This window comes from Stegostoma tigrinum, chromosome 16 (assembly GCF_030684315.1).
Source record: "Stegostoma tigrinum isolate sSteTig4 chromosome 16, sSteTig4.hap1, whole genome shotgun sequence".
Lineage (NCBI taxonomy): Eukaryota > Metazoa > Chordata > Chondrichthyes > Orectolobiformes > Stegostomatidae > Stegostoma > Stegostoma tigrinum.
In genome coordinates this window covers 18,773,649-18,791,342 of record NC_081369.1, presented here as the reverse complement: position 1 = coordinate 18,791,342, position 17,694 = coordinate 18,773,649, and the positions used below count along the sequence as shown (strand labels likewise).

At 38.8% G+C, this 17,694-nt stretch overlaps 1 protein-coding gene across 2 annotated transcripts in view; it reads left to right on the top strand.

Annotated features, from left to right (window-relative positions):
* The first annotated feature begins 252 nt into the window (after positions 1-252).
* pard6a (par-6 family cell polarity regulator alpha) overlaps positions 253-17,694 on the top strand; it is a 77,642-nt gene continuing 60,200 nt past the window's right edge. Inside the window, exons 1-2 of one of the 2 annotated variants that reach the window (XM_048546639.2) lie at positions 253-399; positions 1,035-1,257. In XM_048546639.2, the coding sequence (XP_048402596.1) occupies positions 301-399; positions 1,035-1,257 (322 nt within the window). In that variant the 5' untranslated portion in view covers positions 253-300. Of the gene's footprint in view, positions 400-753; positions 837-1,034; positions 1,258-17,694 lie in introns of those variants that run through there. The other variant, XM_048546640.2, reaches the window with a different exon arrangement.

The following is a 17,694-nucleotide window of genomic DNA, read 5'->3' as shown; positions in this document are numbered from 1 at the left end:
GGCTATTTACATCGTTTGCAAAGTGACTCGAACTGCGTGCCCGAAAACCATTCTCTTGAAATGATGCAAATTTCAATGGCGTTCTAGTGTTGCCATCGTTACTTCACGGTAACATTCCGGATGACGTCATAACGTTACGATCCAGGCCACGCCCCCATCACCACAAGCAGCCATTCATGAATTTGAAGAGGCGGGAGTCAGCATCGCGTCGTGACGTCGAGCTCGGCCAGTGGTATTCTCGCAGAAGTCAGTTGTGTACGGTAAGAGTGCAGCTACCTGCGGCAAGAGTCCCATCAGTATATGGTTAACAACGACTGCGGGCAACGCAGGGAGACAATGTCCAAACACCACAGGACACCAGCTAGAACTGTGGATAATATTATTGAGGTGAAAAGCAAGGTAGGTATTTGCAAATTTATTTATTTATTTATTTACTTTTGTAAAAGCAATATTTCCCTCCGCATAGAATTGGCTTCAAATATCAAAGTCTGTGGTGCAGTGGGATTTTGTTTTATTTGGCAGTGAATTAATGTCGTTCAGGTTAGGTAAGAATGCAAAATAAAGGGTCTTGGTTCGGCTGATCGCTGCTCTCTGGGTGTTTTCCAGAGGCTCTGGTGTTATATTCACAACAGGGAATGGACTACGGTTACTTAAGACGTGCTTCTCCTGGGAGTGAATTGATCCGCTATTAATGTAAACAAACGTCACCTTCATTCCTTCGCTGAAAAAAAAACCGTGTAATTTTCTGGATCTGACAGTGTCATTGCGGCTGTTGTTCTATTCATGCTTCCACCATCGACTCACTTTGAGTGATGGTGCTAGTTTCTCAACATCCCGTAATGTGAATTATGATCACAATATTGGAGCCATATTTAACACTGCGTGTTGCGATGAGTTGATAGACAGGGACGGCTTCGTTTACGAGAACGATGTTACCATTAATACATTGGAGAAATAGAAAACTGGGAATTAATTTTAAACGTGCAGGTGCTACAAACCCATTTTGTTTTTATCCTATTTTCTCTTTTCCGCAGTTCGACGCTGAATTTAGAAGATTTGCTCTAAAACGTTCAAGTGTAGGTGGTTTCCAGGAATTTTACCAGCTGATTCAAGCCGTCCATCAGATCCCTTACGTGGACGTATTGTTGGGATATACCGACATCCACGGGGATTTGTTGCCCATCAACAACGATGATAATTATCACAAAGCGCTCTCGTCTGCCAATCCTCTACTGCGAGTCATCATTCAGAGGCGAGGTAAGTTCAACACCTGCTAAACGACATCCCCTTTTATTGCAACCTTGGTCATTAAAGATGTTTTTGTTTCCATCAGCGCAATTTGATAGCTAAACTATTGAAAACAATGTAAATCCGCCTCGATCACTTCTTATTGTACATGTACATATATATTTGTAATCCTGACCTAGACTATGCCTATGGTCGTAAAAGGCCTTAGCTAAACCCGGAATCTCGCCAATCCGGATTGAAAGAACCAAGGGTAAAAGTAGCGTACAGTCTCTTTCATTGAAAGTGCTATTTTTATACGAAGATTTATCCATTATTCACCTTGCCTGTGTTTATATTTAGCGCAAATAAAACGCAGTGAGTCACCGTCACCAGGGTCAAATTTGGGGAAATTTCACATTTGTTAAAGCGCTTAAAAACAGATTTTAGGAGAAGTGAAAGAAATTGATCATTGATTTAGATTGAATAGCTTAAAATATTCATTTCAACGAGTGGTGTAGTGGTAATGTCTCATTGCAGGGCTCCTGGGAAAGGGAGGGCACTCGAATAAAAAAACATGCTTTAGGCTGCTATAACAAAGATATCCCACTGGTACTGGAATACATTTGACAAAATATGCACACCACCTTGATAGTTAAATACTAGTCTTCTAGGGTTTTAATGTTGCAATGTGCTGATATGATTCTAAGGTCATCGTTCCTTGTTCACTCTGGAATCTGTAGAGTGAATGATTTGTAGACATACTTTCAGTCTGAGCTATAACTTTTCCAACAATAATTTTACCTTCTCTCCCAAACTTGCTTATTTAAAAGTTGGAAACAGAAATGTTAGTATCTAGTTTGAGGGCCCTGAATTAGATCATCAACCACTGATCCAACCAGCTGAGGAAAGTTTTAAGACCTCACCATGTTTTAGCAATGCATTACAAATCCAAGTTCCCTAATTGAGCAGTTAGGGTGAGAAGTTACTGACTTACTACTGTAAGTTCAGTAACAATGTGCCACGACCTAAGTGCCTTTCGTACTACTAGTAAATTGTGAATGACTTTAGATTCAACTATAAAATATATTACACTCAATATGATTATTTAATTACCGAGTTTGAGCTCTTGCCTAGCAATAATTAATAATGTTCTGAAGTGCACTTTCAATTCCATTAGAAGCCAACATTTACACCTCTATTGCCTTTCCATTGTCAAAACAAGATCCATAACTATATGTAAATTGAGTTAAGTCCTTAGGAAAGGATTAACCTGCAAGGTGAAGGGTGGGGGAGGACAGTTGACAATTTTACAACTATAGTTGAAGCATTAACAGTTGTTTGGAGGAGATTTCAAAGATTTAACTTTTTCAGAAGCCATTTGCTGCTCTTCACTGTACAACACACCTGGAGCTACTTTTCCTGGTCTTTGCTCTGTCTCTGTCTAATCCAAACCTCCCAGCATTGGCCCTATGGGCTGTTGCAGTGGATCAAGCCACACTACTTTACTTTTCTCCTTGTTCCTGCTGGAATGTCCATTTATCTGCAAACAAGGCTGTTTCGATCCTTGAACTTGCTGTGAATGATTGCACTAACATGGTGATGGAAGCCCAAATGACAAGTCAAGATACTGCTGTTATGTGAATCCAACTTGTGGCTAAAGCTTCCACTACTCATACCATCCAAACTATTGCAGTGGCAGTGTGCCTTTAACACCAGCGCTTGTTTTGGTCTATTTATGCTTCCTTTCCTTCACCACTTCTATCGCATTGTCCCTCATTTGAATATCTCACTCTTCCTACTCCCTTGCCTCTTGTCTGAAGTCATTTCTTAATACCTACTCAAGTACTATATTAAATAAAATTACTGAAGTATCTTTGCTTTTCTTCCTCACCTGCAGTGACTTCATCCTAGTGATTTCAACCTTCATCTCAACTCAACCCTTACCCCTCCTCCCTCATTTACTAATCTTCAATCCTCTAATCTTGTCCTCTACCTCAGCTTTACAAACAACATCCATCATTGGCTTTTGATCATGTTATCTTACCTGGCCTTAATTCTCCAATTGTCAATCACTGATAAGCCCATTTGACAGCTGCTTCTTTCCTCCTACACCTCTTAACCTTACTTTCTTCTGTAACTTGCTGACTTTTGAAAACTTAAATTTCTAGCTTTTGCCCTCCACTAATACTGTGCTCAACCATATCCTTGCCTTCACCACCTATCACCCAGTCCCCATTAAAATACACACTACTTCTCAGCCTGACTGCTGTTAATTACAGGTCTCATTGCACCATTTTAGGATGAAACGGTTGAAAGGATAAGGTGGTGAATGCTTTTGCCATTCACCTCTGATTAATCAGGCTAGACCACATTCAACATTAATGAATGCTGCTCCCATATGGTAAACTGTTCAATATTCAAGGACCGTCTTGGAATGCAAAAATCCCAACTTTCTGTAAAGAAAACTCTCAACAAATCTTGACCTCCAAATATGAGCAACTGGTAGAATTCTTTGTCACTAATCATTTAAAACATTTGATTGATTTGGATCTGTGGCTACTTTCCTTTTTCCCTAAACCACTCATCCAAATTTAATTAAGATGTTCCCCATAATTTCCTTTTTTCCAAAAAAAAGTCTATGTTCACTTTGTTCATGAAATCCACTTTTGCTCACTTGATTCCATTCCTAATAAACTGAATTATTAATCTTCTGCTCTTGGCAATTCTTGGTGAGATGAGAACTCTGCATTCTTCTTGGATGTCGACCCATGCTTTCCTACAAGAATGTGATAATCACTCCTAAAAGAAAAACACCTCTGGCCCCTTCAACGTTGCAAATATTACTCCATTTCTAACCTTCCTCATTCCTCTCTCATGTCCTTGAACTTGTCAAATTTAATCATTTATTCCTAAACTCCCATGTTGAATTCCTGATTTTGGGTTTCTAGCCTTGCCATCATACTGGGACGATGCCTTTTCAATATGGTAAATGATATCCGGTAAGACTGTGACAAAAGTAAGCTCTTCCTTGTCACTTTCCTTATCTGTCTGCAGTCTTTACACAATCCATCAAACCATACCCATGCTACCCTCCAATGTTTCTCCTGTAATCCAGCTGCTTTCCATTTTAATTTAATCAGCCTGTTCAGAGATGTTATTACACACCTCTGCAGTTGGGACCTTAACCCAAGCCTACGAGCTTGGAGGTAAAGACACCAGCACTATACCACAAGAGCACTCATGCTTTCTATTCTCTTTTAAACTGTATGCAGAACAGCTGCTTCAATTCATCCTCCTGCAGATTGATTGCTGTCCACCGAGGGACTTTCGTTGGCTACCTCCTATTCTTATCTCGTGGTGATATCATCTAGCTACGCCTCACTACTGTCTTTTAAGTTGTCTGACTGCTTGCACAATACTCTGTACTAAAGGAGCAGACATGTTCACCAACTAAATACTGTTGAGATTGTAGCCACTGACTCTCCATTTTATCCCCACCATAAATTCTGTTCCCAGTCACTGGCTCCACTTTCTCTTCCTGGAAACTGTCCGAAACTGAATTAGAACATTTATAAACTTGTCATTTCTAACCTGAGATGAGTTTCTAAACACCTCCCCATGTCATATGTTGATTACTTGTTTGCACTTCTGTAACATTGCCTAACACAACATCACCTCAGCTCACTGGCTTTTAAATCCCTTATTCAAGTATCTTATGACCTCGAGACTTGATTATTACACACATTCCTAGCCAGTTCTGTGTTCAAACTCCCACCAAATTTTATTCACCCATCGCCCCTGTCTCCGGACCTACAGTGGCTCCCAGTTGGGTAACATTAAAAATGTAAACATTCTCAACCTTTCCTATCTCTCCCAAGCCTCTGCTCCCTGTCTTTGTAAGTTTCTCCAGCCTGAGAGGCACTACTTCAATTCTGGCCTCTTTTGATGGGGGAGGTGGTGGTATACTGGGATAATTGTTAGACTGTTCATCCAGAGACCCAGGTAATATAATGGGGACATGGATTTGAATCCAGATATTGGAATTTGAAGTCAATTCTTTTCTTTTTTTTTGCTTTAAAAGGTCTGGAATTAATAGATTCATGGTTCTCATTAAACACTTGATATTTGGAAAATCTCTTTTTGTTCATGAATGTCTGTTTCAGGGAAGGAAACTGCTATCCTTGCCTGGCCTGGCCTACACATGACTCCAGACCCACTGCAATGTGGTGCACCCTTAACTGCCCTCTGGGCAATTAGGAATATGCAATAAATGCTGGCATAGCCAGTGATACCCTCATCCTCTGGATTTATAATAAAACCCTAGTTCAAATACATCACTTGATAGCTGGGCCTTCTGCCGAGGCACTGAACTTGAACACCCTCCCACAAACCCTGTATTTCACTACCTTCTCCTTTTTATTTTCTATTGGCAATATTTTGATTACAGCTAGTTAAATTTTCCTTCAGAAAGGAGACTTTAATTTGTTCAGTGTTTGGCTGGCAGGTAAGCAAATGGCATTCTGCCAAGATTCAAAAATGCAGTGGCATATATTCAAGATGTTTTAAGTGCTTTGGTATAGTTGAGCAATACTGATATGAACACCTCACCAATTCCAAAACAGTATCCAAATATTTGAATGAACTAACTCCTTTTTTATGGCTTAGTTTCTACTATCTTAGAAAATTATTACAACATGACCATTTCTGAAAATACAGTACAGATTGTGTACATGTTTATCTTCTTGTCTCTGTACTAAAAGAGTATCATTCTACTAGATAGACAGAGATTTTGGCCTCTACCTGCCCCCTTACTTGAGATAATGCAATTAGAAATGCCATGGAGACCAAACTTGGAGTTGAATTCATAGACCTTTGTGCCTCCACACTAATAGAAAATATTATTAGACACCTCTAAAAGCAAATTGCAAAAAACCCCAGTTCTTATTGGAATTCACCTCTCTGTCCCACAGCGTATAACTCATACAATATAAAATGTGCAGAGAATGGGACCTCTTACTTCTAAAGTTAGTGCATGAAATGTAATGTTCCTTTTAAATTTGGGCTTAAGTTATTTTTATGCCAGAAACATTAAACTCCTACAGCTAAACCTCTCCTCCTTTCACTGCAAAGCCCCCATAGGCAATTAATTTGCAGTGCCCAGTACTGAAAACAATCAACTAGGGATTTGTATCATAATAAAAATCATTATAGTCTAGTTCACGTGTACTTTTTTTCCTATACGCCCTTGTGAAATACTTGGGCATTCTTTTTTAAATTAGTGTATAGAAACATTCTAGGTTTCAGTGACACCCAGTTTTAACAGCTCATAGATTTGTGTGCCTTGACTAAATATTTGGTATCTTATTCCATCAAATTTTTAGCAAGGGCTAATGTGTAAGTTTTACAATTATTAGCACAAGTTGGAAATTTTTCTCGATGGAAACTGCTTGAGGAGTCACTGAGACTCACTTATTTGCATTTCTCTCAAATCGGCAACTTATGCTATGAGAACTTTTTTTTCTAATTTCTAAAGCATTGGATGTTATGTCCGTGCAAGTTCTAATTGGGTAAATAAGCTCATACAATGAATTGTTGTAGCATTTTGGTCAAGAAGCAGTTTTCTCTTTTTACAAATGGAGTTGATCTAGTGCTTGAATGTTTGCTGGTGATGCAGAGTCACAAGCATGTAACCTCGGACCATTTTTAAAAAGTGGATAGTTCTGTCATGCAGTGTTTTGATGGTAGCAGTAATGCATACATAAAATTTAGGTCAGAAAATTTGCTTTTGTGTACAGCCCAGTCAAGTGCTTAGCATAAAAGGCCCTTGTCAGTCTTCAAAGACACCCAAGAATTCTCATTTTCCAAAACTTAGCCCATAACCTTGTATGCCTTAACATGACAAGTGCACATCTACATACTAAAATATTTGAGGCTTTCTGCCTCCACCAACCTTGGAAGCAGTGAGTTCTGGATTTGCACTGACATTTTGGACAAAAAATAATTCTTGCTTATGCCCCTTACCTTAAATCTATGTTCCCAGTAACTGATCCGTCCTCCAAGGAGGAAAGTTTCTTCCTGCCTACTGTCCATGCCCCTCAATTTTGTACATCTCAACATGTGCCCACATCTTGACCACCTCCACTGCAAGGAAATCAATCCCAGTCTCTCTCATGTTTCCCCTCAACTGAACTTACCAGCCCAGGCAACATCCAGGTAAATCTCCTCTACACCTTTTTTCCAGTGCAATTGCATCCTTTCTATAATGCAGATTCCAGAACTGTGCATAATACTCTAGCTGTAGCCTAGTGAATGTCTTGTGTACAATTCCAACATTACCTCCCTGCTCTTAAACCCTACGCTTCAGCTACTAAAGGCGAGTGTCCCATATGCCACTATAACCACTTTATGTACCTGAGCTGTTATCTTAAGGGACTGATGGACATGCACATTCACGTCCCTCAGCTCCTTGTTGCTTAGCAGGGTCCTGCCATTCATGTATTTCCTTGCCTTGTTTGTTCTGCTCAGGTGCTTCTCTTCTCACTTACTCAGATTGGCTGATCAGTGGCAAATGGAATTCAATCTAACTAGCTATATCCTGCAGCAATGTAAGGCTCCATCCAACAGTTTCTCTGGCTATCTTAGCTGAGAACAACTCAAGTGTTAGTCATAAGTTTGGTCTTAATTGAGTCCAAGATTGTGTGCCTATATGTCTACTAATGAATTACTCACTTTTTAATTGACAAATCATCTCTTTGATTATCAATGAAAGCATGGCATTAACACTTTTTTGTAATGGTATAGTTGGAAAAGAAGCAAGAGATATGCTTGCACAAGTTTGGTGAAATGCTGGTTTTGCCAATTTCCATCATAGGAAATTGCTGTGTAAGTAAGTAGGCCTTATGCTGGATTTAGAGGTTTATTTGGGTTTTTGAGCCTGTCAACAAGTGTGTTCCATCATCCTTTGTGTCATGCAGATGTCTCAATCCTTGCAAAAGCTTTGTACATTTGACTGTAGTGTATGTTTAAATATGTTGCATAATTAAACTGTCCATCTCCATACTATCCAATATAAGTACACGATTACATAGCCATGTGAGGTTTATTGGCTTTGGTCACAGCTCACATTAAACTGGGGCTTAATTTAGTTGATGTAAGCAGGCAGTCCAGTGAAATTGGTGCATATTTTTAAAAAGTAAGCTGTTTAAATATCTGTCGCACTAATCTTGGGGTTCTAGTTTATAGTTCCAACATCTGTGATATTTTGCTTTGTAATCAATTGAGTGGGGCTGTTTTTCTTTAATCTGGTGCAATTCAGAAGAAACTCATTGAGGCACTTGGTATTTTAATATACCCTTCCTACTTTGCATTTCCCACAATATACTTTCTTGGGTAGATGCCAATTTGTGTAAGGCTGAGTGGACAAATATTGACTCTCCTAATGTGAGTGTATCAGCACTTAATTGCTCTTGGGCTTATCATTCTGTCTTTTAGGATAATTTTTTCTTCAGGCTGTTTTCTGGGCAGTAACTCAGTTAAGTAGTGTGTAACATTAAGCAAGGTCAGTTTGTGCAAACTACCTTCTAAGCTGCTGCATAAAAGTTAAATTGTCCCTCCAAAGTGATTGGTCTTCAATTTGTTTTGTAAATGCAAATATTTTAACTGAACTGTGAAATATCGTCCTTATGAACAAAGGACAGTTGGCCAACTTTGGGGGGAGGGAATGGGAAAGAGGGGGAAGAATGGAGGAGAAAATTCAATACAGATAAGGGTCCACAAACTGTTAAGGTCTTTTACAATCTCTTGCTAAATGTGGGCAATTACGCCGTATGTTCAATCACTCCAAATCCACATGGAAAAATTGTATTTGTGAGGCTTTTGTTTCAATGTGCATATTCCCTCATAACTGTCTCTCCTTTTGACAGTTTGCTGATCAGGCTTTGTTTCTGGCGTAAGTGGTAGTTTGTGGCTAACCAGAACTGCTTTTAAACTGAATTGTGTTGATGCTACTGGATTCGTGTGCGTGGTTGTGTGGAAAAAACATGAAACTTGCAGTCAATCTGCTAGCACTTAGCATTTTTGCTTGGAGAAAGATGAGGGAAACAATATTTTTAATGTTTTACTTTGTTGCTAAATCAAAATAAAGGCAAAACAAAATATTGGAGAAAATCTGAAGGTCTAGTAGCACCTGTGGAGAAAAGCAGAATTAACACTTCACATCCAGCACAACTCTCGAACCTTCCCATTCTTGGATTAAATTTGTTGACATAAGGGAAATGAAGTGAATCCTGGGGGGTGCAGACTCTTGAAAGGTTGGCCCAGATCTCCTCTGAAAGATATTGCAATCCATTTATCCCTCGGCTTGACAAGTTTGGGTACAAGGGTAACATCTTTCCTAATTTTCACTATTTAAACAGCAGTATTCCCTGGGAGATGTCATGTCATTCTGGACGCTTGCTCACTCACGCGCTCTCTCTCGGTTTCTTTCTCCTCTTTTCCCCCCACCCCAGTCTGTCTCTTCACAGATGCTGCTAGACTTGCTGAGTTTCTCCAGCATTTTCTGTTTGTTTTAGATTTCCACTATCTGCAGTGTTTTTGTTGTACTTGAACTGCACTTAAAATCAAAGTGTAATCTGTTTTGATAATTAACTTTCTTTTCAAAATGGTTATTTGTGTGATGGATAAGGATGTGGCAATAGACATTATCCAAACAGACTTCCTAGAATCCTCTCTCTTTTGATTTAAAGCTTCATATTAGGTTGAACAAAATTCAAAAGTAATCTTAAATTAGTTTGGTGGGGGGAGGGGGTTGAGGTATTTGATTAAGATTTTTTCATACCCATGTGATTTCTATGAAAGAATAGAGTTAATGAGTGTGAACAGTGAGTTTTGTAGATGGGAGCGGGAAGTAACAATTAAACCATATTGAACTCCGCTTGAAGTCATTTAATTTCTGACAAATCTGAATATTAGCTGTTGAGAAGCAAAGTGCACGTGGATCAAGGGAGTTCCAGATATGTCACTCAAAGCCACTGTGCAACTGCTTTTTTTTAAAAAAAATCAGTCTAATGGAATTGTCTTCTATGATGTTGGAATTTTAAACAATCTAAGGATTTAATAATAGGTGTTAAGTTAACCCAAGCTTCTAGATGATGTCCAGTTAAGTTCGAAGTTGAAAATGAGGAACTAGATTTCAGAGCCTTGGTCTTCCAGAGTACTGCATCCAGGTTTGGGCAAGGTGTCTCAGGGAAACAAAAATATTGGAGAAGGTACAGCTCAAATCACTAATCATACAAGGACAGATTTGTATTATATTGGTTTGAAATAGCTGAGCTAAGAAGGCTGGGGTGTTTTAAAACCAGGAAAACATTTTAGGGTAGATCTGGAGAACGTATTTTCTCTTAATTCCATAAGTTGTGCACACAATCCTAAAGAGAGACCTTTAACATTTTTAAAAAAATTAAATGGGGAAGCCATCTTCACACAAAGGGGAGTAGCAATTTGGAACTTATTCCTCCTATAGCCTATGAACAGATGTAGGTCAATTGACATTTTGAGGGGCATAAAGTAAAGATTTATAATTAAACTGAGGTACTGTACACATTCTCAATCTTGCTGGCATGAACTTAATTGGAGATACTAACAGTGTAACTGTAAATCCCAAATGAGTTTTGCTTTGGTATTTGAACCAATTGCAGCTGTTCTTGGTGAAGAATTGTTTTGCATAGTTGACTAATTCCCCAAGTCAGATGAATCCATACAGAAACACTGCTAAATGGAAAAAAGCCTGCTTTTAAAACCCAGAAATTTTTACTAAGAGTTTGGGTTCCAGCAGCCTCCTGGGCAGATGGATTTGGGGGATTTTTCTCACATTGTATTCTCTTAATTTACTTTTGCTATGATATCTGAATGCTGCTTGTCGAACTGACACTCAAGTTTGCGTAGATCCATGGTTGACATACTGACTGGAAGTTAACAAGGATCCCAATGATTTTATGTAACATTAACAGTTTTTATTAAAATCTTGCTTTAAATTCGCTTTTGGAAAGCGTTCCCAAGAATTGACTTTGCAAGATACATATAGCCTATGAGATAATAGAGCCAATTTTGCACCAGCTAAGTACAAAAAGCTTTGAATCTGATCTATTGGAGAGATCTACAAAAATTGAGATGAGACTGTGTTGCCCATTCGTATTATGGTTTTAACCTTGTAGGATAGTTTGAAAGATATTCCTGAGCAACACCAGTTCTCAGCTATTATATGGTTCCTGTAATCACATGTCCCAGTCTCCCCTGTGCTGGAACAGAGACAAATGGATTAGCTTTCCACCTTCACTCTCTCTGACATATCCTAACTGTCTTTTGACAAAACAAGGTCACCAACTGAGGTCCTGAAGTGTTAATTCCATAAGCGTACGCTTACCACTGAGGGGGTCTTTTGGTTCAGTGACTAGCAGCCCTGCCTCTGAGCCAGAAGCTTAAGTATTCATGTCCAATTTTAGGACTCAATGGCCAACACATAACGCAGCCAAACAGATTGAAAATCAATCTATGAATCTTGCTAGCATATGCCAATGGTAGTTGGAGGAAGCAAGAAATTCCTGGTCAATGTCTTCATATCTCACATGCCAGTGTCTTTGTAGCAGAGGTATGGATGTCTGGAAGGTGTAAAAGTAAAGGTGGAGCTTACCATCACTATGCATTACACCAGGCTACAAAATGCATGTTACCAACAGCAGCTTAAACTTCCTGTATAATCTGTAACACCAGCACCTCAACACTTGAGCTAACAACATCTGCACTGTCCTGGTCTTATGTCAAACAGATGACAGCCATATAGTTAAAGATCTATATGGTGAACTGACTGCTGGGTCAGATCTTTCAGGCACTCATACATCTGTAAAAAGCACCAGCATGCGAGACGTGAAGGTGCTGGATGTTGTCATTGACAATTGGGAGATCACTAACAGCCAGTACCTTTTTTGAGGCTGCCTGAAAGAGTATTAGCAAAGACGCAAAGCTCAATTGGCTGAGAAAGGAACTTAAAGGAATCACTCATCATGTAAACCTGTTGTGTTCCTCTGTAGGAAATGTGGCAGAGATTGCCATACCAGAGTGAACCATGCTAGGCAGTGCTTATTAGAGTTGAACACCAAAGTACAAACTACTGTCTTGGGTGATGAAAGGTTGCCACTTCTTGTAAAAAGAAAGTTTTCCCAATCTGGATTAGCCTAAACGTACTACATTCAGTTAGTGGACAGAATGTTGAGAGTTTGCACAATAGAATTTAAAACAGTGTTTCAGTTATAATCCAATATGGGTGAGATTTGACATTGTGCATTCTTGGGTTGTGAGGAAAAGAATTGATTTCTTTTGACAACTCAACGCTGTAGGTACAAACAATTGGTATAAATTGAGTCCTCTTTCGTGAGTATTGGAAAGTGGTTATACTGTCAATGAGAGTTTGATATTTTGATGCGAGGATAACAGTTTTGGCAGCGGCATTACAGAACGTGGGTTGAGCAAAAAAGCAAGAAACCTATTTCTCATTGTTATAGAATTGGTAAGATTCACTTGTGATCTATAGACGGTTGTTTGTCTTTCATCAAAATTTCACATCAACACGCAGAATTGTGGATTTTCTAACTTAGAACTTTGTTTCTATTAACCAAATGAAAGAAGATGCCACTGCTTGACAGAATAAATGTTTGCACAATGTATTAAAAATGGATTGCCAACTTACAGAACCTGATGGATGGTATAAATTGAGTTAGTTAATCCATGCTGGCAACTAAATAAATAATGTGCTGATTTGAAATACTAGCTGCAAATTTCAGATGGTTAATTCTTGCTGGTTACAGATATATTGAAGAAGCAGAAGAGACAATTATGGTGGAACAAGTTTAGAATTAATTGCTTTCAAACCCATCACTACTCAAGTGGGGAAAAAAATACCTGATAAGCAGGCTTTTTGAGAAAATTGATCTCGTTTGCAGTTTTTGCTTTGAAAATAAACTGGATTACCATTTCTGAAGACTGTCTTGTTGACCACATAACCATCTACTGACAAACAAATTGAAATTGTCTGCCTCTGTTTGGTATTGTTTTGTGCAAATTGTTTCAAGCTATTTGGTTTAAATTATTGTGGATTAACGCTGTTTGCTTTGTAAAAATACAAAATTTGGTTTTCTTTGAATTAAAATTGGTTACTGCTAATATTTTTATGTATGGGAATCTTGTATATTCTTAGTCCCTTCTACTGATCCAACCCCTACAAAAGAAACATGACATTATTCTTGCTGGCTGGCTGACAGTCTGTTGCGAAAAGGCCATGAGATATTGTGGTAGTCAACTGTAGGTTTACTTGCATGGGCTGTGATCGGAAGCATAGGTTGTAAGATTATCCCTAGTGTCTATGTGATGAAGTTTTCACGATTGGGTGATTTTGTACATTGCCCTTTAGGTAGTTTTTAATGTTTCATTGAGATCATAGGGATAGATACTTCTATTCTAAATCCTAAATGACTAAAGACATCAGGAGAATCAGTGTGTGGCAAAAAGTATTTTTGATAAGCTTTTGTTCAAATCTGAACAGTACAAGTAGAAAGATCAATTGACGGAGATGCATAATACCTCTGACTCATAGTCATTCAGCACTGAAACAGACCTTTTGGCCCAATCAGTTCTTGCCAAACGTAATCCCAAATTAAACTAGTCCCACCTGCCTGCTCCTCTGGCCCATATCCCTTCAAACCATTCCTATTGGTATCCATCCAAATATCTTTTAAACATTTGTAATTGTACCTACATCCACCACTTCAAGAAGTTTATTCCACACGCGAACCACCCTGTGCTTTATTTTTAAAGACAAATTTGCCTCATGTCTTTTTTTTCTTAAATCTCTGTCCCCTCTCCTTTTTTTTTAAACAAAGTGCCCCCCAGTCTTGAAATTCCCCATCTTAGGGAAAAGACAACTTCCTATGCTCTAGTGAGAAAAGCCCCAGCCTATCAAGCATTTCCTTACAACTCAAACTTTCTATAGCTGGCAGCATCCTGGCAAATCTCTTCTCTGCTGCACCCCCCTCCAGCTTGATAATGTCCTTCACGTAACTGGGCAACCAGAACTGGACACTTCTAGATCAAGAAGAATAGGCCTCATTAATGTCATGTAAAACCTCTAACATGACTTGTCAACTCCTATACTCAGGACTGAACAATGAAGGCAACTGTGCCAAATGCCTTTCTAACCATCCTGTCTAAGTGACGGAAACTTTAAAGAATTATTTACCTGAACGCCTAGGTACCTCTGTTCAATAACACTACCCAAGGCCCTACCATTAACTGGATAAGCCCTATTGTTGGTGGTTGTACCAAAAATGCAATACCTCGCATTTATTCAGATTGAACTCCATCTGCCATTTTTCATCCCAATGACCCATTTGATCAAGATCCCTTTTGAAATGAGAAAATCTTCTCCACAGTCCACTATGCCACAAATTTTGGTGTCATCCACAAATTTACTCAGTGCCTTCTGTATTCTCTCAAATCATTTATATAAATGACAGACAAAAAAGGAACCAGAACCAATCTGTGTGGAATACCACTAGTCACAAGCAGTCCTCCACTATTACTGTCTCCTGCTGTTAAGCCAATAATGTATCCAATTGGCAAGCTCTCCCTGAATCCCATGTGACCTAACTTCGCTGATTCATCTACCCCATGGAACCTTGTCAATGGATTTTCATGAAGCCTAATCTACAATGTCTACTACTCTACCATCGATCTTTTTGGTAGCTTCCTCCAAAAAGCTCAAATCAAGTTAGAGACAGGTTTTCCTCACACAAAACCATGCTGACTATTCCTCTGATGAAGGGTCTACGCCCGAAACGTCAGCTTTTGTGCTCCTGAGATGCTGCTTGGCCTGCTGTGTTCATCCAGCTCCACACTTTTTGTTATCTTGGATCCTCCAGCATCTGCAGTTCCCATTATCATTGACTATTCCTGATCAATTTTTGCCCCTCAAAATGTCCATAAATCATATCCTTTACAATCAACTCCAGTATATGTCCACAGTTGAAGTCAGACTTTCAGGTCGATATTTCCCCAGTTTCTCCTTTTTATAACCTTTCTTGAACAAAGGTACAACATGAGCCACCCTCCAATCATCAGGCACCTCATCTATACTTGCAGATGATGCAAATATTTTGCAAGGGGTCTCATAATTTCCTCCTTACTACCCACAACACACTGGGATAAATTTAGATAGTGTCTTGGAGGTTTATCCACTTTTATGTTCTCTAAGATCTCCCAAGCTTCCTCTTCTGTAATGTGAATCATTTTAAAACAGTGTATTTGTCGGCATTCTTTAGCCTCCACTTCTTTCTCCACAGTAAAAACTGATGCAAAGTATTTGTATAGTATCTCTTCCCATCTCCTGGGGTTCAACACACAGACTACTTCCTTGATCTTTAAGGGGCACTACCCTCTCTGTTTACTGTCTTGCTCTTACTGTATTTCTAGAATCTCTTTGGCAGATAAAGCTAAGGATAATCCAATGCTATCTCGTATCCCCTCTTTTACTTCCTGATTTCTCAAGAATGCCCCTACACTCTCTTTTTTTATATTAAAAGTCAATTGAACCAAGTTGTCTAATCTTAAATCTTTTTTGTTTTTGACTAGCAGCTCAATATCTTTATTCATCCATTGTTCTCTAATCTTACCAGCTTCACCCTTCACTCTAACAAGAATGAAATGCCTCTGAACTCTTGCCGTCACACTCCTTGAAAGCCTCCCACTTGTCAGTTCTTGCTATCTATCACTTGTCAGACATCCTCTTACCTGTGAACAGTCTATTTCAATCAACTTCTTTGAAAGTTCTTGTCTCATACTATTAAAATTTGCCTTCCTCCAATTTAAATTTCCTTTTATAGGAAGGCTTATCCTTTTCCATAACCATTTTGAAACTAAAAATCATTGTCGGTAGATCTGAAATACTCCCTCACTTTTACTTCAGTCATCTGCCCTGCCTTATTGCCCAAAAGAGGGTCTAGTTTTGCTCCTTTTTCCAATAGGAACATCCACATACTGATAGAGAACTTTCTTGAGCACATTTGACACATTCTTCATCGTCCAAACCTTTAACACTATGGTACACCCAGTCACTGTTTGGAAAATTAAAACCCTCCATTATTACAACCTTATGCTTGCATATATCTGAGATCTCCGCACATATTTGTTTCTTAATTTCTCTTACTATTTGGGCAATGGGGTGGCTATAGTATTGTACTATCAGTGATCTTTCCTTTTTGTTTTGAAACTTCTATCCATATTTTCACGATTTTTCAGAAATATCTTCCCTAATTATAGCAGTAATGTACTCCTTCATCAAAACACCCTATACTTCCGTCCTTTTCTACCCTTCCTTTAGTATCTAAAACCAGGAACATGAGGTAGCCAATCTTGTCCACCTCTCAGCCAAGTTTCTGTAAAAGCCATGACGCCCCAATCCACACTTTCGTAAACATGTCCTGAGTTCATCAACCCTACCTGTAAGACCCCTTACATTGAAACAAATGCAGTTTAGTTCTTCAGCGTTACAACATAGTCTCTTGTCATTCTTTTCTAATTGATGTGCTGTCATCACATTCAGAACCTACACCATCAATCCTTCCATTTACAGTGGCTACTTAAAATTCCTCTGCTATCATTATGAAATCTATCTTAATAGCTTGAACAAAACTCTCTGCCAGGGTATTGGTCCCTTTCCAGTTCAGATTAGATCCATCCTTTTTTCAACAGGTTTTATCCCTATCCCTAAAGACATGCCAATTGCGCAGAAACCTGAATCCTTGAACAATACACCAGCTCTTCAGCCATTGATTTATCCCCTTTTAACCTTTTTTGTTCTGACAAACATCGATAGACAATTGTGTTTATCTCTCCAAATCCAAATTTTGGACACTACATCAGCTGGCAGTCCACCTCAATCTTTTTACAAACTACTGTACCTGTGTCTAGAATTGAAACTGTCCTCCCCTTAGCCCTGACTAATCTCTTCACAGCTGTTGAAATGAGAGGAAGGCTAACATGTTTCTTTCCAAGTTGTTCCTAATTTTCTGTAATGAATGTAGCTGTATACTTTCTGCTAGGTATCTAATGAGTTTGTCTTCCATCAGCATTGTCATTTCTTTAAATAGCAATTTGGGCAGTAGGTTCCCCCAGTAATATTAAATTCTGCTGGGTTAGAGGTCACCTTCATTTAGAATGTAATTCTGCAGCAATGAGTTTCAGGTCAGTGTGACTTCACATTTGATAGTATCTACCATTATTTTGAATATACATGTGCTGTTGTCATGCATAAAATAGTTTGAGAGAGAATTGTCACCCTTAAGCCAGTAACCAAATGACATTCCATTAAACAGGAACTGGAAAGGATTCATTCACTTGGTTACTGAAGGGGTAAAAGGATGG